The sequence below is a fragment of the Ctenocephalides felis genome, unplaced genomic scaffold (genome assembly GCF_003426905.1).
Source record: "Ctenocephalides felis isolate EL2017-DRISC unplaced genomic scaffold, ASM342690v1 CF-g0.4_SCAFFOLD_01886, whole genome shotgun sequence".
NCBI lineage: Eukaryota > Metazoa > Arthropoda > Insecta > Siphonaptera > Pulicidae > Ctenocephalides > Ctenocephalides felis.
Genome location: NW_020538040.1, coordinates 163,120,684 through 163,143,840, shown reverse-complemented (window position 1 = coordinate 163,143,840; position 23,157 = coordinate 163,120,684). Strand labels below are relative to the sequence as shown.

The window sequence follows — 23,157 nt, the reverse complement described above, 5'->3', positions numbered from 1 at the left end:
ATGCAATACTGATCATTGCAATTTTTGTTTGGAAACAGTTACCAGTTTTTGAAGATTGTAGCCAAAATTTAGATTAGTTTTTTGTTAAAGATACGTTACTAATAAAATGAAACATTAAGAATTCAGACACACACAAGTTACAACCCAAGGAAAATAGTATTATTCTGTACTTGTATTACAAATTGGCTAAATTGTTTATGCAATACTGATCATTGCAAATTTTGTTTGGAAACACTTACCAGTTTTGGTAGATTGTAGCCAAAATGAATCTAGTAATTAAAAGTTACATTTAAAACCCAAAAAAAAAATTACTTGTAAATATCTTGAAAGATGTAAGAAAATGATTACTTTTCAAAGACTAGATTAGTTCATTGTTAAAGATAAGTTACTAATAAAATGAAACATTAAGAATTCAGACACACAAGTTACAGCCCAAAGAAAATAGTATTCTGTACTTGTATTACAAATTGGCTAAATTGCTTATGCAATACTGATCATTGCAATTTTTGTTTGGAAACAGTTACCAGTTTTTGTAGATTGTAGCCAAAATGAATTTAGTAATTAAAAGTTACATTTAAGTCCCAAAAAAAAATTACTTGTAAATATCTTGAAAGATATTAGAAAATGATTACTTTTCAAAGACTAGATTAGTTTATTGTTAAAGATAAGTTACTAATGAAATGAAACATTAGGAATTCAGGCACACACAAGTTACAACCCAAGGACAATGTATTATTCTGTACTTGTATTACAAATTGGCTAAATTGTTTATGCAATACTGATCATTGCATATTTTGTTTGGAAACAGTTATAAGTTTTGGTAGATTGTAGCCAAAATGAATCTAATAATTATAAGTTACAATGCTGAAAAATAGTAGGAAAGTAAAAACACTGAAAATTGTGTTATAACCTTTATGAACTCATACAGTAACAAAAAATATATTAGCTTAAATATACTATGAACTGCTCACTGATAAAGACACTATGTGATCTATGTAGAATACGCTTAATGAATAAAATAGCACAATGAAGTAATTTTAGGATTTGAAGTTAAGAAAAAATATATACATATAATTTGTGCAAACATGAACAATTTTCTGAAACATTAAAATTTTGAAATCTAAGCCTAAACATCTATAGCAGGCACTCAGCATAAAGATTTATAAATTAGAAGTAATGGTTTCCCGAACTTTGTCGTAGTTCGCACCAGTGAACGTGGTTACGGTGGTTCCGTTTTTCAGGAACACGAATGTTGGCATGCTAGATATTTGGTACTGGGCAGCTAATTCTTCGCATTCATCCACGTCAACCTATAATAAATTTATTCTGTAGTAACCAACATAGTTAAGGTTATCAGTTATGAGAAACTTAGTGATTTTAGCGTATCATACTTGTAATATAGTATTAACATTAAATTATCTTAATGAATAAATGCAAACAGGTGAATTTAACTTGAAAATCAATTAAGGTATTTACTACAAAATAATTCTAAATAAAGCAAAGTAGTATAATTAAAACTTTAACGATCTAAGCGTGCAGTACTTATGACAATGATATAGCAATACATCAACTTATGAGTGACCTAACGTAAGTATTATGAGATATAAGCAGCTAAACGAACAATATGTTATATAGAGATGAGAGCAAAATTAGAAATACAAACAATTTTGTTTTTTCCACCTAAGAACTTAATTAGTCGCATTTTTTGTTTTCTGTATTGTGTATTAATGATATGTAGGGTGCATAAAATTGTTGATAAAGGTTATAACTCTTAAAAGTTAGTTGACAAGATAAATTAGATTAAGGAGAAGCAAGAGATAGAGAAAATTCCCAACAAAAGAAGAGGTGTTATCGAAAAATAAAAGTAAGTTACATAAATAAAAACCACTCCAAAAATGTTTTGCATGAAAGTTGCTCATGGAACTAGTTTAACTTCCACAATATCATGAATATAGAAAAGAAATAGTCCAGTCATTTAAGCCTACATTAGATAAAAATCTCGGAATTTGAGATACCTAACTGTAAATCTAAATACTTATATTTTGCACCCTAAAAGTTGTCTCAAAACTACATATGGCAGGGTGTACGCAACATATGTAGGTTTTGAGTCAACTTTTGGAGTACAAAATACAAGTATTTACAGACCTACAGCTGGGTATCTCGAATTCTGAGGCAAACTTACTATAATGACGACTAACAGTCCAATCCTCTTCAAAATTAACAAAAAACCCAATAACCAGTGATAATTAGATTCTGTAAACTTCATTTTAGATTTAATGAAATATGTTTGATCTCCATGAATAAATTTTTGTAAATTTATTTTAACACGTTCACGAACAGTAAAATTTTCAGCAATGTTCAAAAATTCAGTCATTTTATTTTTAAATTGGTTGCAATACCTAAAATTGTTTATAAGGCGAGTCGAATATCACATTACACAAGCAAATGTGTAAGGGGGCATCCATTAACCCAGCGGTTTCCAACTTTTCGAAAATAACCCAAAACTTTTGAAATATTAAAAAATAAAAAAACTTAGTTTTTACGCATATTTTTACATAATATTGCTTATTAATTTGTAGTTGTTTCAGTTGAGTATTTATAAAATTCTATTGTTGAAAAAATTGAAGGGGGCAAAACAAATTTTCAGAGCAAAAAAGGTTGAAAACCACTGCATTTACCCATTCGAGATAGATATTTTTTTTCGAACGCGGTCCCCAGAAGCGAATGTTTCTTGTTTATTGTTTATTTTTAAGAAGAAACTTGTTTACTATGGAAATCACCCAATTCGTAAGCAAATTTGCATAAAAAAGATGATTGCACACCGTGTATGCAACTCACTTCTCAAAAAAAATTTATTGCAAGGAACAGTTTGAATGCTTCATTAAAATTGTTAAACATTTTAAAAATAAATAATATAAAATTATTATGTCGCTTTCAATAATTAAAATCAGAATATAATACAAAGAATTTTGTTTAAGAAATAGTAAGAAGTCAAAAAAAAAAACAAGTTAAATAAAAAAAATATGAACAAAGAATTAGTTTTTTTGAAAATGTGTGGATTAAAAAAATAGGTGAAATCTAAATACAGCTATTATTTTACTATACTCCTCCCTCCCCCTAAAAACCTCATGTGATTAATGGAAGAATATGTGTATTTATTAAAATAATACACAAATACATACATAGATATCAATGAAAATTAATGTTTATTAAGAAATTAACACGTTCCTATGTATTTACATACATACATTCTTGTATTACATTACATACATATAGTAAAATGCATTAATCATGCAAAAATTCAAATTGTAGGTATGTACATACGTAGAAATTGGTTGCGGTTGCGGTCCGGATAAACAAGGTGTTACCGTAATTATTTCTAAAAATTACCTTCAAGATAACAATACTGGTGCTGAACTCAGCTGCCAATTCCTCGAGTTTGGGAGCAATCATTTTGCAGGGGCCACACCAAGTGGCAAAGAAGTCGACAACAACGAGCTTCTCTCCTGCCTCAGTCAACTTGGTGTTGAAGTCATTCTAGAGATAATGACAAATGTAAATTATCAAGAAATTAATCAAATATTGTGCAAGTATTTGTATTAGTCATGAGTAAACAATAGAAAAAAGTATGACTCATGCATTTTTTTAGTAAGAAAAATGCACCCAAACGTCGAATTTGGGAGCAATCATTTTGCAAGGCCCAAGTGGCCAAGGAGTCGAATACAAGGAGCTTCTCTCCTGCCTCAGTCAACTTGGTGTTGAAGTCATTCTAGAGATAATGACAAATGTAAATTATCAAGAAATTAATCAAATATTGTGCAAGTATTTGTATTAGTCATGGGTAAACGATATAAAAAAGTATGACTAATGCATTTTTTTTAGTAAGAAAAATGCTCCCAAACGTCGAGTTTGGAAGCAATCATTTTGCAAGGCCCAAGTGGCCAAAGAGTCGAATACAAGGAGCTTCTCTCCTGCCTCAGTCAACTTGGGTGTTGAAGTCATTCTAGAGATAATGACAAATGTAAATTATCAAGAAATTAATCAAATATTGTGCAAGTATTTGCTAAACAAAAATATTCATGCGCGGCAATTTCAAACGTTTCATTTTAAACACGGCGCGGCAATTTCAAACGTTTCATTTTAAACACCGTTGTGGTTAGCTTATATAGTAATGTAAATACATTATTTCAAAGAGTATGATGATAATTTATCTTAAAATTGTGACAGTTTGTAAGTTTTTACTAACAATTTGGTTCCAAAACTAGTGGTGTATGGCATCGTGCCTTAAGGCAAATTGCCGGAACTTCCCGTACCGTATCGAAATGTTCGAGGAATATTAAATGTTTTCAAAAAGCTTATTATAAATACTGTAACATTGTCTAATATTTATAAGAATTATATAAACTAAATTACAAAATAAAATCATTTATTTAAAGTATATAAGTGAGATTTGGAACTTTAGTCAGAATTAAAATTAAAATCTGAATTATTTTTGATATACAAAAAAAAATTTGAAACATTTTTTTTCCAAAAACAATTATTGTGTTAAAACAAGTTAAAAGTTCTTTGAATCATTCAAATCGGACGCTTAGTTGCCTCAAAAACTTCCATTTTTTGCACATTTAACTCTATATCTTCAAAATGGCTGAACCTGCGTTTGCCAAAAACTAATCACCTCTTCTCCCAATCATCACAAATTGAATGTTTTTTAGATCATTCAAATCGGGCACTCCGTTCTCCCAAAAACTCGATTTTTTTCTGCACTCTTTGCTCCGTATCTCCGTAACGGCTGGGCCTGCCTTTGCCAAAAACTAATCAGCACATCTCCCTATCAATAGGAATCGAATGTTTTTTTAATCATTCAAATCGGTTGATCCGTGCGTCCGAAAACGTGGACGAAAAAATGCGGACATACAAAATACACACACGCACACATCCATTTTTGCTGAGGTATGCCTAAATGTTCAGAAACCTTCAAAATGTGAAGTTATGCAAAAATTTTCATTTTCGATTTTCAACCCATTACTATAACTACCCTACGGGAAGTTAATTAAAACTCAAGTGAAATTAAAATCATATAGTAGTAGCTCATGTAGAGTTGACTTCACCATAGATAAATTTTACAATATAATTTAATTTTTATTTCAAAAATAAAGTCTTCGCTATCACTGGAAACAAAATAAATTTGATTTTAAATTAATAAATTAAAAGAAAATCAACATTTAAAAACTTCCCAATAAACTTATAATATCTGTAATAGTATAAATTATCATTGCTTATCATGCTTATATATTTAAATTATAGTGTTTCAAAGGTATATAAGTGTGTAGCATATGTATGCCCTAAAACCGCAGACCATTATTTCAAATTTTAATGAATTTTTGTATGTTTTTGTATGTTAAGATTCAATAAAACCTTTGAAAGATAAATAACATTTAAAAATTTTCAAACAGACTTAAATATCTGTTATTGTATTAACACACAGTGCATAAATATACACTATTTTAGGTCATACACTTTGTATGGCTTTTTAGATCATTCAAATCGGGCACTCCGTTCTCCCAAAAACTCGATTTTTTTCTGCACTCTTTGCTCCGTATCTCCGTAACGGCTGGGCCTGCCTTTGCCAAAAACTAATCAGCACATCTCCCTATCAATAGGAATCGAATGTTTTTTTAATCATTCAAATCGGTTGATCCGTGCGTCCGAAAACGTGGACGAAAAAAATGCGGACATACAAAATACACACACGCACACATCCATTTTTGCTGAGGTATGCCTAAATGTTCAGAAACCTTCAAAATGTGAAGTTATGCAAAAATTTTCATTTTCGATTTTCAACCCATTACTATAACTACCCTACGGGAAGTTAATTAAAACTCAAGTGAAATTAAAATCATATAGTAGTAGCTCATGTAGAGTTGACTTCACCATAGATAAATTTTACAATATAATTTAATTTTTATTTCAAAAATAAAGTCTTCGCTATCACTGGAAACAAAATAAATTTGATTTTAAATTAATAAATTAAAAGAAAATCAACATTTAAAAACTTCCCAATAAACTTATAATATCTGTAATAGTATAAATTATCATTGCTTATCATGCTTATATATTTAAATTATAGTGTTTCAAAGGTATATAAGTGTGTAGCATATGTATGCCCTAAAACCGCAGACCATTATTTCAAATTTTAATGAATTTTTGTATGTTTTTGTATGTTAAGATTCAATAAAACCTTTGAAAGATAAATAACATTTAAAAATTTTCAAACAGACTTAAATATCTGTTATTGTATTAACACACAGTGCATAAATATACACTATTTTAGGTCATACACTTTGTATGGCCTAAAAGCGCAGACCATTATCCCAGATTTTAATAAATTTTTACCATCCTACCACTTTTCGTATGATAATTTTCAATAAAACTTTTGAAAGAAAAATAATATTTAAAAACTTTCACATAGATTTTTAATATCTGTAATTGTATATGTTATAGTGCATGGATACTGGTTTGTATTCCCTAAAACCACAGACCATTATATCCAATTTTAATTAGGTTTAACCATCCCACCACTTCTTGTATATTAAGATCAATCAAATCTTCAAAAGAAAAATAACATTTAAAAGCAAAAAAGCACTCAGCCAATCTTTGCCAAAAGCTAATCAGCATGCGGGAATAGTGCACTATTCCCAAACAATATCATTAAATTAAATTAAATTTCAAAAACTAAAAAAATAATTCAAAAAAATATATGCAAAAGAATATTTCAACAAAATCATATATTACATAATATTTATAATTATTTATATTAGATTAATCTTATGCACTTAACAAATGATTTAGTCAATAAATGATGGAATTGATTGCATGTATATATAATTAATTAAATAATTAATAATAATAAACCAAAGAACTATTTCATAATTTCTCATATAAATAAAGTAACTCAACAAATATTGCATAATTAATATATAATAACCTGATGCACTAATTAAATCAATCGATGATGTTCAATTTTATAGCAAGTTTAGTAATGACATTAGAAATTATGAATCACTTCTATCCGGAAACAATTTTATTGTATAAGAACTAATTCACAGTGAATCCAATAATTAATAATTTATTTTTACTTACTTACATAGATAAAATTATTAGTATACTAAATGTTTATACAATGATTTTAGACGCCCATTCTCAACCAATAATGTCAGAACCTCTGCAATTTGATTATATCGACAATTACAAATATGTGTATATACATATGTATATCTGTGTAAAAATGCTTATTCCACTATAAATAAAACCACAATAACTTTATCTTAATACATATTTTTTTGAACATAAATATTAAGATTATCAATATAATACAAAATTTAAGCTTATAGCTTGTTAATTTGCCACTGTAGAAGATTGAGAACTACAATTTATGGGTTCTTAGCCTTATGAACAATGGAAATAGGTGACTAATATTTTTTTAATTTCACACCATGGAAAAATTAATGTTCTCATTCTTTCACAGAAAATATTTGACATGTGCTTTGAAAGTAAATATAATATATATTCGTAATCTACAATAACTAGTTTTGACTCCACTTCAATTATATTAATACATTGGTATTATGCAATATAAACTAAATGACCACCTAATATTATCTCAGATAATATAAAAACCACAAACTGTATTTTCTGTCTATATATGATAAATTAAACGGAGGAAATGTCTTATTTGTTCTATAAATACGATATTAGGTGGAGTTTTGTCATACATAAATTCAGACACATGTACATAATGTGTATAACATGCATAAGACAACATTTTAATATGAACATTTCTAATATAATACTCAGAATTTTAAATGTACAGATATCGACAATATGGAAAAGACATTGTTCATCGATAACACATAGGTTGACAACATTTCACAATGAGAATTTTGAAATAATATTTTCTGTCAAGTTTTACAAACAGCATTTTGATTTTCTGTTTAATAAAATAGGTGATATCATAAAACACATCATGTCATATAGTTCAAGTGCCCATATATAGATTCTTGAATTGCTTTTAGCTCAATAGCTCTTAGTATTAGGTATAATTAACATAAAAATCAAATCTCTCTTTGGGATTATCAATGATATAAATTTATATATTCTTTATATATCTAAAAGATTATATTTTTAATATCTTTAAAGAATTTTGCAGTACCAAATATAACATATATATATATATATATATATATATATATATATATATATATGTATATATGTATATGTATAATATATCAGTGTTAAAGCTACATTTCCCTTCCTAATACTATAAATAAATATCCAAAACTAAATTTATGTAAAACAAAATAAATCAACATCTGGCAATGAAAATAACTTTTCGATCTAATATATTATACTATATTAATTCAGCGGATCGCATTTTAAGGTATGAGCTGGCCTCGATCTAATATTCAACATATACATTTATTTAAGGTATATGTACATATTTGCGTGTGTATAAAAGATATATATATATATATATATATATATATATATATATATATAACTAGCACACTGAAGTCTATAATACACATAATTATTAATTAATCAAGTTCATCGTATGTCCCATTGCATATAGAATTACAATATTATGCCATACACTACTTTCTGGTTTAAACATACTAAATATCACAAAAAACATGTAAAACAAACCTATCTTTAGAACAAGAAACGGTATTAATACATTGCACATAACTTGAATGTATGTTCTCTAAATGCACTTTGCAGAAAAGTTTAACACTCACTATAGGGAGGCAAAATTATCGTTCGAGAATGATAAGAATCACGTAAGTACAACTCCTGTGGCTCCAAATGGCAAACAACAGTATCCCCATCGAGCACAGCGGCCAAAGAACGAGCCTGTTCGGCGGTCGGTCCGTAATTCCATGGTTTGGTTGATGACCGTTCGGCGGGGACCGGCCCCTGGACAGGGCTGTAAGGTATCAATGGCCGATGATCGCCGTAGGAACGCGATGATTGACGACTCATATCACTCTGCCGCCTTATATCGTCGTCGCTCACATCGGAGACCATCATTTCGCCACGCTCGATCTCCTCGTAAACAGGGTCGTCTTCGGGTATGCGTCGTCCGTCACGAATTTCTGAATACATATGGTTCCATGGGGAGGGGGCTCTCGAACTTTTTCGCGATATCCCACCGTTGACTAATTGTCGAGGGGCGGCCTGCGGCAGACCGATAACTTGCGCATGAAGTCCCCCTTGCATATATTCAGGTGTGGCATGATATTCAGCCGGTGTTATTATGTGGTGCCTGCGACTGTCCCTTCCTTCCCTTCCTTCCCTGCCTTCTTTGTTATTTGCTGGAATGCCGGAGAGCTCGTGAAGTCGAGGTGATTCTTCTTGCTCGGATCCACCATGACCAGAATCACGACTGTAGGACTTATAAGAAATGTTCTGCAACATATAAAGATATATTAATTTCGTACTTCAAGTCAACTTAGTTATTGATATTGACATTATATATTCAAAAATTGGCCTGCACCAATCTAACAGTCACCAATAAATAAGAAAACCTTTAGAATACTAATTTAAGAATTTACATAAAGAAAAGAAAATAGCAGAAATAATCTATAGCATAGACAAGTGTTGAAGATTTTGGCAAATAGACATGCATCGAAAGCCTAAGAAAGTAAATATTATGAAGAAAATTTATAAAACACATTACTCGGTAAACCTCACAACCCAAATTTCTGACTGCTATATTTCACATCCATGTAATCTTCTTAAATTAAGTAAAATCCACAAAAATTATTTACTACAGTAATTAATCCAAAACATTATATAAAAATCAACAATATAACTTTCAAAATAGATTTCAATATAATTATAAAACAGCAAAATCTGAACAAAAATTATTTTTCCATGTATTGTTTATATTATTTTATGAAATTCAAGTTTAATTTAAAGGGGTATTCTGGTCTAGAGTATTTAAAAATTCAATTTTATGTTTTGCATATTTTCAATTGCAAGATTGTGTACAAAAGGATTTTTCAAATTTTAAATTATTTTCGAAGATATAGCTATTTGACCCGGATAATCCTCCTTTGTTTCCTTTCGCCGCGAAACTTTAAGAGCGTTATTCTCTAAACAGCCTTATTTGATACGATACCCACAATTTCTCAACTTCTACGAGACCAATTCACTAAAAATGTTCATAGAATCTTCTTTATAGACTTCTCTTCATTTTAAACTATGTTCATCCTCAAATTCCGAATTTTACTATTTATAAAAATTTCGAGAATATCAAAATAAGTAGCAAATTTTTTTTTTCAGACAGTCGCTACTTTGTAAAAAATCATTTTTTTAACAGAATACCCCCTTAACTTCACCTTGTTTGATCTCACCTGCCACACAAGTGGTTTATTATTAGGTCCCCAAGTGGTTGTTGCTGATTTTGGGATGTTTTGATGCAATGTACCACCGTTGTGTTTTATACTTTTTCTTGTATAGGGTAAAGTAGAAACATTTGCGGATTGTACATTGATTGATAGAGAAGAATTAGAATTGGGGTCGTCTGAGTGAATTTGATCAATAGTTTGATCGTGACATTCGTGAGACATCATAATATCCCGATTGAGATCTGAATTGGAATATATGCAAGATTGACCAATTCCTTGGTCTATTTGACTGTTGCAAGTTTTGTTCATTTGATTCATTGTGTTGTATCCACGACATTCCCATTCGCTTTGGAGTGCATACTGCTGAAAGCAAAGTAGCTCATAGAAATTCCATCACCATATATTATAATAGCAAGCTTGGTGTAAAGCAATGCAACTAATATTGTTACAGTTGATATCATATTAAATTAGAAATTTACTTGAAAGTACAAAATGAAATATTTATATTATTGATAAAGAAATATATGCAGTAACTTCTGATAATTACCACTCAAACAGTTAATACTAAATTGCTATGTATTAAACCAAAAACTTAAATATTTATAACAATATTAGTGACATGTTTACTCCTCTAAACTAAATTATAATAGAATACATAAACAATAACAACAAACAATATTGATAAAAAAACAATAAATACTAAGGACTATAACAAATGAAATTATTACTACTACATATGTTAAGTGGTTAAAACAAATAGATAATTATCTTACATTTATATTCTATGTATAATTTATATATATATATATATATATATATATATATATATATATAATGTAAGTATATTAAGACACTAATTATTTACCGAGACTCTCAAACTTGTTCAAACAGTTTCCCAATCCTTAATTTGGAAAAATTTAATTTTCAGATGTTTTCAATCATTATAAAATATTCAAATGTTCATTGAAATTTATTGATAGATCTTTGCCACACATATTTACGAGTATGTTAAATTTGAACTGGTCAAAATCAAATCAGATGAAATAAATAACAATTTTAAATTTAAATAGCAATGAAGAAATAATAAAAATATTTTAAAAACAACTAAAACCATGTTAGTGTAAATTTGGTTAGTTGAGTTAACCAATACAAAATCTCACTAACAGTGCTCAAATTACAATGTTCATTTTATTTAAAATGAACAAAACATATAAAAGAAAAAATATATACAAAAAGCGAAGATAGAAATGTCTATTGAATGAGAGTTTTACTAGAAGTATGATGTGATATAGTAAGAGCACTTTTTATATTAACAATGAGAGTACAGAAATAATTATAAAGCAGAATAAAAATTCGATGTTTGAGAAGTAGTCATAAAGTTTAGATATTAATAATAAGTATTAATTCCAGACTTTAAAAGCAAAAAACTTAATATCAGCAATGTGTAAGAAGGATTTAATATGTGAACCATACCATTGTTTTAAGACATGGGGAAAGGAGCGTTTATAAGGTCAGCATTACACCCATATAGACCGGTTGATTAAATGTTAAATTTAGGGTTCTTTTGACAATGAAAAATATGCACTCATTAAATAAATTATATTTTTATGAGTATCTTGGTTTTTGCTATAAACTGATAAAAGTAATTTTATATCTTTTTATAGTTTTAAAGAAATATCTAAGTTACAATAATATTTTGAAATCACTGAAATAATTTTAATTTCATTCCTTTTAATAGAGATAATGTAGAAATATTACCCCAATTGTGAGATAATTTCTGAAACAATTATTAAATAATTAATTCATTTATTCATATTGCAGTAAAGGTGATCAAAAAAGCTTTGCATATTCTCCATCATCATGATACATGTGACAAAATCACCATTGCACAGCTAGGAAGATTAGCGTATAGAAGGATTAATAAATGAAACCGGTCTGATTTGAGGAGAAGATACCTTGCTGCTGTCTGTTGTAGTTTGAGAGTCTGGTATGATGCTGGTCGCCGATCTGACTCGGGCGCATATTCGATAGGTTGAGATTATTGATGACAATATTTGGTGTACTAACGCTATTGACAAGGGTTTGCTGATTGTGTCTCTGATGCGTTCCTGAGGCATCTGCGCTTCCCGTCAGTCCAGTGCTATCCGTATTAGGAGCGGACTGGTTATTGGAGTCTTTTCCTGACCCAACGCCGGCTGATGCATTGCCCACACCTGCTGTGCATGATCCTGAGCCTGTGGAACCAGTCGTCTTGGAGCAACGAAGACACTTTGGTAGCCATGAATGACGTCTGATAAACTTGCGGTATTCTTTCAAAACCTGAACAATTTTATTACATGTAATTTTGCATTTTTTTATATTTAATTTGCAGATATAAAAAAATAGCATACTCTATCACACAAGAAGAAAAGCAAACTCATAATACACTTTTATCTTTGAAAATAATTAAAAGAATTTTAATGCATCAAATGTAATTATAGCATTATTTCTTTAGTTGACCAAATAAAATCTCCAAAATAACTAAATTTAGTCGGAAAAATTATATTAATAATTTTTTATGCAAAAAATTTGGTAAATTATTTTATTTTGCACGAGTTTGATGAATAAATCTTATTATATTTCATTAAAAATTTCAAAGTTGTAAATGATATAATAGAAAATGTCGTCTGCCTAAATAAATATTTGTTTCCAGTTAGGGTGATTATTATATAATACCAGAATATCTTTGGCTATATATTTCTAATAAAAAATTAAGCCTCGTAAGTTCTTAAACTTAATCAGTCTGATAAATATGACAACTGAAAGATTTAAATTTTTTTCGCAAATAGCATAACCATCGTATATGATATGCATCCATTATATTTACTACGGGTAATTCATATTTTAAATACCAATTTATATTTGTATCTTAATTTAAAAAAAATAGTTCTTATAAAGTAAACAAAGCAAGCAATTTATATATATATATATATATATATATATATAAATATATAACAAGTGATGTGATACCTTTTCATTCTGTATACAGTGAAACAAAAATATAAACATTCCCTGCAAGGAATTCAGAGCAGTAAATATATAAGCCATGATAACACTCTCTTCATTAAGATATAATAGACCAAAAGTCCATGTTAGTCCCAGTAGAAATACTAAGACTACTGCTCCTCTAAGCCACGCTCTATAAAGTAATATAATAGTTTTCAATTCAATTTAAAAAAAAAAAAATATTCTGAATTCAGTAAAATTAAAACAATACCGACCTTAGGCTGGCTAGTCGAGAATGTTCTTTATTCTTCATAGATACAGTAGAATTAGCATGTTTGCACATCATGAATAATGCCATACTCAGGAAAACTAAGTTTGCCTATAAATAAAAAATCATATAACAAATTAGAATTGTTCATTCAAATATACGTATGCACACTTAAATATTAAGCATCTAAATAAATAATTACAACACTCACAAGTATAACAGCCATCACTGGTCCCACAAAACTGAATATGAAGAAATTGTCAGCACGCAACCAACAATATCGAGGAGTACCATAGCTGAATGGATCAACAATAACTGATATAGCGACTATGATAAAAGGGGCTCCATAAGCCACAGTGTAATACCATCGTATACGTGATTTTTCTGCCTCAAATACTTCAATTAACATTACGTATAACTGGAAACCTGGAAATATTAAAAGATCACATTAGTATGTCGAAATATGATTGTGAACTGAAAATGAGCATATTAATATAATTAATAATTGAATTATAATACACCTGAGTCGTAGATATGTTGCAGGATTACTAAAATACTACTACTACTTAAGATAATATGAAAACAAATGCAAAAGATGTGTATATACAGCAATTTTAAATCTCTTGATAGTATTCAGAAAAATTGCAATTTTTAATAAGATAATTTAATTTAAATAAAAAATGTGGTGCAATTTAACTCAAATATTTTTTTACTGTTTTTACCTTCCAAGAACATCCAAGAAAATGCACAGAGGAAGAAGAAATGTAGTAGGCCAGCAATAATTCCACACAGCACCGGAATAGCCGTCTGGTTTATTCCAGCAACAAACACTAGTTCTGCCAGAAGCAGGCAAACACACAAATTTTTGTGAATGGTTGTTCGATCCGACTGAAACAAATTTAAATTCTATGTCATACAAATCTAGTTCAGATGTATGCATGCCGTTTGTAAAAACTCACATTTAAGATATACCTATTATAATATATACTACATCAAATATGTGCACACAAATAAGCAATGTTAACAAATCAAAAATGCTTCAAAAATTGAAGAAAAATTTTAGTCAAGGATGAATTTTTGAACACAAAAATAAAAATTGATGCCGGATGATTAGTTAGTATTGAATTGTTGATTAGTATTCACCATACTAACAACAATTTTTTTTTATCATTTATCGTTAAGAATAACACACAGCAACTTCTTCGGTAAAATATTGAAAAATATTATCAAAAAAGCAGCACATTTTTATTAATATAACTGTAATTTAATGTTAACATTTTAAAAACTATTTTACCATTTTGTTGAAATCAACGTATATAATTTAATAACTTCTATGGATATATAATTTCTTCAAGAATAATATTTTTAATCATGCAGTACTTACAATTATTAAAATACCATAAATATAAAAAATAATTACAATTTAATGATACTTCATATACAAAAATGTAATTAAAACGAAGTTGCTCATTTCAAACGAATTACAGTATTTTCTCACAACTTAGTCTCTCAATGCAATAGTTCAAGATAAATAAATTAGCACACATGTAGTTAATAAAAAAAATCTTTATGTTGAACACATTTATTAGGGAAATATGACATTAAAAACACAATACACATTCAAAGCACATGCAATTAAATAACTTGACTTACAAAAGCACAATTTAATAGTAATTATTATATTACAAAATTTGCATAATAAATACATCGGTATTTTTACACAAGGTTTTATTTACAAAATTATGATATTGAGATAGTATACTATTTTAAGTGTTTTTAAAAAACGTATGGATTATCAGTCGATTATTGTTATTTACATAAATATTAGTCACATATAACACTATGTTAGGATGACAAAATATACTATATATAGTATCACAAATTCCTATCAATAAATGACTTCATATAAAATCTTTTGTACAATTGCTTCAATATTTTAGAAAACTAGTTTCTAGCATTCTTAATAAAATTATATAATTTAAAGCTTTTGGTAAAAAAGACTGGTAATAATCTATAAAATTAACTCTCGCCAAAGCTTTACTGTACAATTCGTCATATTCATAAATGACAAAATGATTTTAATATAATAAATAAAAATTTCTAAGTTGCAATAATAATTTGTTTTTTTAACTTTTATCAAAACCCAATAACAATTTTATTGAAATCTTTAAATGGGCGGCATTAATCATAGACAGATTTAAAATTATATATACGCTGACCCATATAAGTATGCTACCTCAAGTCATTCATTGGGATTTCCTCTCTGGTGTAAAAATTTTGTGCGTGTTGATAATGTAAATACGTCGAAACTAAATGATTGTGGATGTCGCAATTCTGATTTGAGCCCAAGTTAAGCGAATGAAAATTTGTGGGCGATGGAGACGTTCTGTGCATAACGTCCGAACCGTCATTATGAATATCAGGGGAGTCCGGGTCGCTTACCTTAAGACCTTTGAATAGCTGGAATGTAACGATAGCCAAAACTAAACAGACAACTGATATTATACATCCAATGTATGTTATGATCTGTAAAGCGACTTGATGAGCCGGCGATAACGTCGTCGAATGCACGTCCATCAAAATCGCAAAATTTGTCAAATGGTCACACAGGCACGTGGTATGGGTCTGATTGGTGGACTCGACGCGGCAACCTTCTTCGGACCAAACGCTGTTGGAAATAATAAATATAATATATTAGCAAACACTTTTTTAATAGCTAACAAGCCGAGATATTAAAACATGAATTTAAACATTATTTTCTTTTACTTCAAATGTGTTAAGGGAGTATCCTAATACAAAACATTACAAGAGTAAAAAAATCAATCAATGAATTCATGGCCAATCAACTTACTTTACTGTGTAATCCCAGAAGACACACGATGGATTACTGACATTTTCCGTCTTGAGGTGCCTGAGAGATAATTTTATAGGCTGCGAAAGCTGAATGTGCCGGCCTTTTCCTAAACTAGCTGATATCACTTTACTGTTAAGCACTCGTGTTACATTCATTTTCTGGTAACCATCAGCTACTTTCGCCATTTGGAGTTGGTCCTCGCTGGGCGGCTTCAAAATTTGTTCTAGTCTGTCGAATGCCACAAACACTAAACGCACGAGCCCACCCTCACTATTTTCCAGTACTGCTTCTCGTGGTAATTGAATAAAATCGTTGCTCGCAGTCCAATGGTCAAACGATTTTGCTGATGGAAAGACTTCAGTACCAATGTTTCTAGTTTCTAGTACACGCACGGATAAAACTGGAAATGAATTTTTCGAATAATTATCATAATTTCTTAACTTTGCTAAACTAGACAGACTTTTAATAATTAACATACAAAATATTTTAATCATATTATGCAATAAACTTATCACTTACGTATATTTTTCACAGTTTGAGTTACAGTCCTCTCTCTAATAACTGTATCAGCTAGAAGAAATGCATTTTCCTCTAGACCGATGAGCAAAGATGTTGCAACTCGCATCTGATCGTCATGACTCAAATCCATCCAAGACGGATATTGTGAACTATCTAGCAAATTACTTCCAGTCAATACCACTCCATGAAGGAGATCGGTCACTATAGCTTCTCTTTGCCGTTGATCTGTAAAAAAATGTATTATTGTAGGAACAAATACATTCAAAAACAAAACAAAAATGTAAAAAAAGACTTCATTTAGTAATGAAATTATTACTAACCTGGGAATGTCTGTATATCGACAGCCATTTTTTGGGCCATTTTCTTAATAATTTTTGTTGTGGTCATCATATCACCTCCGTATAAAGTCTTGCTGCTAGTCACTTGCGACAGATCATTAGTGATCGCAATTAACGATTCGCCTTCATTAACTCTCGACTCCAAACTATTTAGCCAAACACTTCGACACTCGCTCAAGTCTGGGGTTTCAGGGTACCACCGTGTGGCATACTTTTCGGTATTGTCGGTTCCTGCAGTGCTGTAATATCTGTTAGGTACAGGAACGCAGCGCCATCGAGCCAAACCTGTGGCGCCGCCTGGACAAGGTTGAACTTTTACTTCATTCACGCGAGTCCAATTCCAAACTAAATTTCGAGCATTATTGGGTGCGCAATAATGTTGATATGAAGGCTGCTCAATGCCAGAATTCTTAGAAATATCACGGTTTTCAGTATTAACATTCGGGTTCGCGGTTTCTGGATTATATCGGATCGTATCTCCTGAATGGAATGGATCTGAAGTTCGGGGTGGTTGATATTCGTGCTGCTCCCCTGAGGAGGATTCGCCATCATTCGATGCAACAACGCCTGAAATGATATGTTATAAACAAATTAATAAACATCTTTTATAATAAAATCGCCGTCAAAATATAGTAATAACAGAAATATACATTAATACTGGAATTGATTCTGGAATTTTGATCATCTTTAAAACAAGATACAAAATATTTTATAGATACATAATAAACATAATATATTTGTATCTATAAAAACTTTTTTTTATATTTTTTTTTATAATTGTATTTGAACAGCGATCAGAACTTATGGGTTCTATGAGCTGTTATGATTAATCTTACAAACTACGTTGACAACCCAAACAGTTGTCACATCTCTGTATGATAAATTTTCTGTAATAGGGCAAGTATGGTGCAACAATGCCGGGTGAGGGCTATTTTCACTTGGAAACATATTGCTATTTATATTTCGAAGTGAAAATCGTTGTCACTGTTGCCTGACAGCAGGCTGCTCCAAGTGGGTATCGAACCCGGGACCTCTGAAACAAGTCCCGTCGCTCTTAACCGCTTACCTACGGCCGAGCCCATAAAAACTTAAACATAAAAAGTGTTACATCTAAAAGTATTTGTATGACTCTTATTTGCATTTCTCGGATTTTGACATAATGACATAAATATGTACTTGCAATTATGCTTTCAAACGGATTTTACTAATACACTTGTGGCATTTCTATTAGATCAAGTTCCATCGATGGTTACTTTGACTTCCTCACTATTTGACTTTATAACATTGAACAATTTTATGCTGATCGCACAGTCTAACATGCATTTTCTGATGCATGTAAGATTCTACATATATTGGGCTCATTAAGTAGTATTTATGACATCAATTCAAAACTATTTAAACAATATAAAAATGTTAACTAGTGGGGTGTATGGCATCGTGCCTTAAGGCAAATTGCTGGAATTTCCCGTATCGTAACGAAATGTTCGAGGAATACTGAATGTTTTCAAATAGATTATTATCAATATTGTAACATTTTCTTTGCAAAGATGAAATTATTTGTTTAAAGTATATTAGAACTCTAGTCAGGATTAAAAATAAAATCTGAATGATTTTCGATATACAATAAAAACTTTCTTTGAAAAAAAAAATTGAAAAAAAAAGTTGAAACAAGAAATTTTTTTTTTACAAAATCAATTATTTTGTTAAGACAAAAAGAAAGTTCTTTGAATCAATTAAATCGGACGCTTAGTTCTCTCAAAAACTGTCATTTTTTGCACATTTAGCTCCGTATCTTCGAAATGGCTGGGCCTGCCTTTGCCAAAAACTAATAAACACTTTTTCCAATAATTACTAATTGAATGTTTTTTAGATCATTCAAATCGGATACTCCGTTCTCTCAAAAACTCGATTTCTATTTTCTGCACTTTTTGCTCCGTATCTCCGTAACGGCTGGACCTGCCTTTGCCAAAAACTAATCAGCTCTATTCCCTATCAATAGGAATCGAATATTTTTTGAACCATTCAAATCGGTTGATCCGTGCGCCCGAAAACGTGACTGGAAATTTGTATCCATACATACATACAAACACACACACACACACATCCATTTTTTCTGAGGTATGCCAAAATGTTCAGAAACTTTCAAAACGTCGAGAAATGTAAAAGTTTTCAATTTCGATTTTTGGCCCATTACAATAACTTACCCTACGGGAAGTTAAAAATTAATTGTCTTAATAATAAATAAAAATAATCACTCACCAAGCTTAGATGATTCGTGGTGATGGTTCTGATCCTGTGGTACTTCCTTCGTTACATTTGGTGACTGCAAAGGTATAACTTTCTGGTAGTTGTTCGTCGGTTGTAACCGAGCCGGTGGTGTTCTGGACATAGTAGGTGGAACTGGTGCCGCCGTCGGTATCACAGCAGCGGTCGGCGTAGCTTCTGCCACGGTGACAGGCGTAGCTGCCGTGGGAACCGGTCGCGGCTTAGGTGTCGTGCTCGTGACCCGAGCGGTCGCAGGCGGCACGGTGGACGTGCTCCACACGCTCGGCTGCGACGTGATCAGCCACGGCGGGCTGGGACGTTTCGTAGTCACCGACATAGTTGCTACGAATGGAAAAAGCAAACCGTACGGGTTAACACCAAAATCATAATTATTATGAATAACAAAATAAAGTCCACGTAAATATTTTAAAGCCCACACACACACACACATACACACATCATATATATAAAATTCTTCTGTAATGCTGTATGTAAAAATACTCCTCCTAAACGATTATTCGGATTTTGATAAATCTTTCTGAAGTTTGTTAAAGGAATTTTTTAGGATATATGTAATTATAAAAATATAGTAATATTATAAAAATAAATGGAACTAGTGGGGTGTATGGCATCGTGCCTTAAGGCAAATTGCTGGAACTTCCCGTACAGTAACGAAATGTTTGGAGGAATACTGAATGTTTTCAAATAGATTATTATCATAATACATAAACTGAATTGCAAAGTTGAAATTATTTGTATAAAGTATATTAGAACTATAATCAGATTAAAAAATAAATTCTGAATTATTTTCGATATACAAAAATAACTAAAAAAAATGATAATTTTTTTTTCCAAAATCAATTATTTTGTTAAAACAAGCTGAAAGTTCTTTGAATCATTTAAATTGGACGTTTAGTTCTCTCAAAAACTGCCATTTTTTGCACATTTAGCTCTGTATCTTCGAAATGGCCGGGCCTGCCTTTGCCAAAAACTAATAACCACTTGTCCCAATCATTACTAATTGAATGTTTTTTAGATCATTCAAATCGGATGCTCCTTTCACTCAAAAACTAGATTTCTATTTTCTGCACTCTTTGCTCCGAATCTCCGTAACGGCTGGACCTGCCTTTGCCAAAAACTAATCAGCTCTTCTCCCTATCAATAGGAATCGAATGTTTTTTTAACCATTCAAATCGGTTAATCCGTGCGCCCGAAAACGTGCACGAAAAAATGCGGACACACAAAATACACACAATTATCGTCTGAATTTTACTTAAATTCAATATGTATAAATTATTCCGCCTATCCGTTCACAATCGTAGTCATTTGATTCGTGGCATAGCAAAACATGCGCGCTTTCACACAACTAACATGTTCTAATACTCTGGCCTAATACTAAATACTATATATAATTAATTATTTATGCTGGTGCATGCAAATGGAAAACGTACTGCAATATAGCTATCACGAAAATATAAAACCACGAGGTCGAAAAAACACATTTTTTTTAACTTATCCGTAGTGACATTATTATTATCACAGTATTATTCCAGATTAATAATATGAAATCATGGGTATGGTAGGTGCCAATGTCCCTTCACCTTATATATTTAAAACTTTATGACTATTTTTAATTTTTATTTTTTCTAAATTCTCTAAACATTAATTGATAACTTGTAGAAAAATATAGTAAAAATATTGTTTGCCTTAGCTTTTAAGCTCTTTCAAAAACCGCATAAAATTTATGCCTCTAGATCAAAATATCCCCTTAATATTCGATATAATTGAAACATGTTTAAAATTATAAACACAACTATTTACTTCATATTTTTTTATAATTCTCATTTTTTATCATTTTAAATTTTAATTCAATTAATAATTTTTTTGCTCTAATATTTATATATCTACAAAACGGAAAGTTTCAGCGATTAACCATAAAGACAATGTCATTTAGTACTCTACCAATTTTTCCTGGGTCAAACATAAACGATGGCAATGTCTAAATATTAAATGCGGAAATAAATATGCGTAAACGCGGTGGAAAATTCTCACGTTGCGATTTAGTTAAATATGTATGTGCTCAGGTTAGTATTAGGTCTGGATAATGGTCACAAAAGCGGCTTTCGCGGCGCCAACAAAACTGCGTTGTTCCATTGAGTGTTAAACAATGTGGATTCAATTACATGAAATTCAATTGAAAGGTTTCAAAATAAAGGGCAATCTGGTTTCGATTTTTACGTACTGACATATAGCAAAACCGTTATAGATTTTTAGACAATAATTTGAAAATAAATAATTTCAATAAAAAAACACATAGGGTAGAGCGTGGCATGGCATAAAGGTCCGCGGCAAAAAGGTCCAACACCCCAAAATTTCAAAAACAAGTAAAGTTAGTTTTTTTTTAAAACAATGTTTGAAAGTAGAGGGTAAAAAAAGTGTAACAAGCTATCGCCTTAAATCGGGCAACATCGCTATCTCAAGATAAAAGACACATATTTTTTCGTTGTTAGTCTTTTTCTTTTTGAGCACGGTTGTTTAGTTTACGATACCATTATAAAATTTTTAAGTATGTGTTATTTAAATGTCTTATAAGATGTTTTTTATTTTTAAGTTATATTCAATCGTTTTTCTTACATAACCTCTAGAATAGCTTGCATGTGGTTGGGGTAAGAAGGACCGCCTTAACGTTTGTACTGGCGTGCAGGTGTAAATAATAAAAAGCTAGTAAATAAAAATGTAAAATAAGTTTTAAAAAAGCAATTTTACTAGATATGAATTAAACAAATAGTTAATCGAACTCTGATAATAAATTCTTCCGACAAAAATTCATACAAAAGTTGTTAGTCTTTTTCTTTTTGAGCACGGTTGTTTAATTAGTACGATACCTGAATATAATTTTTACATATACTTAATTTGATTGTTTCTTAAGATGTATTGTTATTTTTTAAGATAAATTCAACCGATTTTTTATATAACCTCCTTAAAGTTTTATCCTGTGCGATCTTTATAAAAAATGTGCCCATAAAATATGTACATATTGCAAACAAAAATAGTATTTAGCTCATTGTATTGGAGAAACAATAAGTCTGATTATAATTAAATAAATAGAAATAATTACCAAAGCGAGGTTTATGAAGTAGTTTGAGTTAATTTTTTTTTTTGTAAATTTAATAAATCGCAAATAATATAGCTATTATTCTATAATAACATTTTAAAATTAAAAATAAAATGGTGGATTTTTATGTCCTTGACTGTACTTTTTAACCCTGTCTAAAGGGTAAAAAGGACCAAATAACAAGTTTCTGAAAAATGGTAAAAAAACATATTTCTACAATGGTGTATAAGCTGGGCTTTACTAAACTTAGTCAGATAGTTGTTTGTTTGATATGTGTTATTTGTTGCTATATAATTGGTTTGGTTTAAAAAAAACGATGTAATTGCTCAAATCTAATTGGACCTTTGTACCCCGCCATACCATATATAAAATTTCGAAATATGATTTAAATATAAAAAACAAAT

General features: G+C 30.2%; 2 protein-coding genes across 4 annotated transcripts in view; both read right to left on the bottom strand.

The window, feature by feature from the left end:
- Nucleotides 1–899: 899 nt before the first annotated feature.
- On the bottom strand, nucleotides 900–3,540 carry LOC113376493 (thioredoxin-2). Its single transcript, XM_026616437.1, has 2 exons — nucleotides 3,391–3,540; nucleotides 900–1,310 (listed from the first exon to the last, which is right to left on the bottom strand). Exons 1-2 carry the CDS (start codon nucleotides 3,451–3,453, stop codon nucleotides 1,161–1,163), a joined length of 213 nt encoding a protein of 70 aa, XP_026472222.1. The 5' UTR covers nucleotides 3,454–3,540; the 3' UTR covers nucleotides 900–1,160.
- A 4,989-nt stretch (nucleotides 3,541–8,529) lies between these two features.
- LOC113376492 (latrophilin Cirl-like) overlaps nucleotides 8,530–23,157 on the bottom strand; it is a 94,734-nt gene continuing 80,106 nt past the window's right edge. The window contains exons 3-13 of one of the 3 annotated variants that reach the window (XM_026616434.1): nucleotides 19,633–19,980; nucleotides 17,356–17,940; nucleotides 17,036–17,260; nucleotides 16,514–16,916; nucleotides 16,105–16,330; nucleotides 14,385–14,550; nucleotides 13,874–14,088; nucleotides 13,670–13,773; nucleotides 13,419–13,587; nucleotides 12,477–12,728; nucleotides 8,530–9,465 (exon numbers count right to left, since the gene is read on the bottom strand). In XM_026616434.1, the coding sequence (XP_026472219.1) occupies nucleotides 8,785–9,465; nucleotides 12,477–12,728; nucleotides 13,419–13,587; nucleotides 13,670–13,773; nucleotides 13,874–14,088; nucleotides 14,385–14,550; nucleotides 16,105–16,330; nucleotides 16,514–16,916; nucleotides 17,036–17,260; nucleotides 17,356–17,940; nucleotides 19,633–19,980 (3,374 nt within the window). In that variant the 3' untranslated portion in view covers nucleotides 8,530–8,784. Of the gene's footprint in view, nucleotides 9,466–10,458; nucleotides 10,770–12,364; nucleotides 12,729–13,418; nucleotides 13,588–13,669; nucleotides 13,774–13,873; nucleotides 14,089–14,384; nucleotides 14,551–16,104; nucleotides 16,331–16,513; nucleotides 16,917–17,035; nucleotides 17,261–17,355; nucleotides 17,941–19,632; nucleotides 19,981–23,157 lie in introns of those variants that run through there. The other 2 variants (XM_026616436.1, XM_026616435.1) reach the window with 2 other exon arrangements.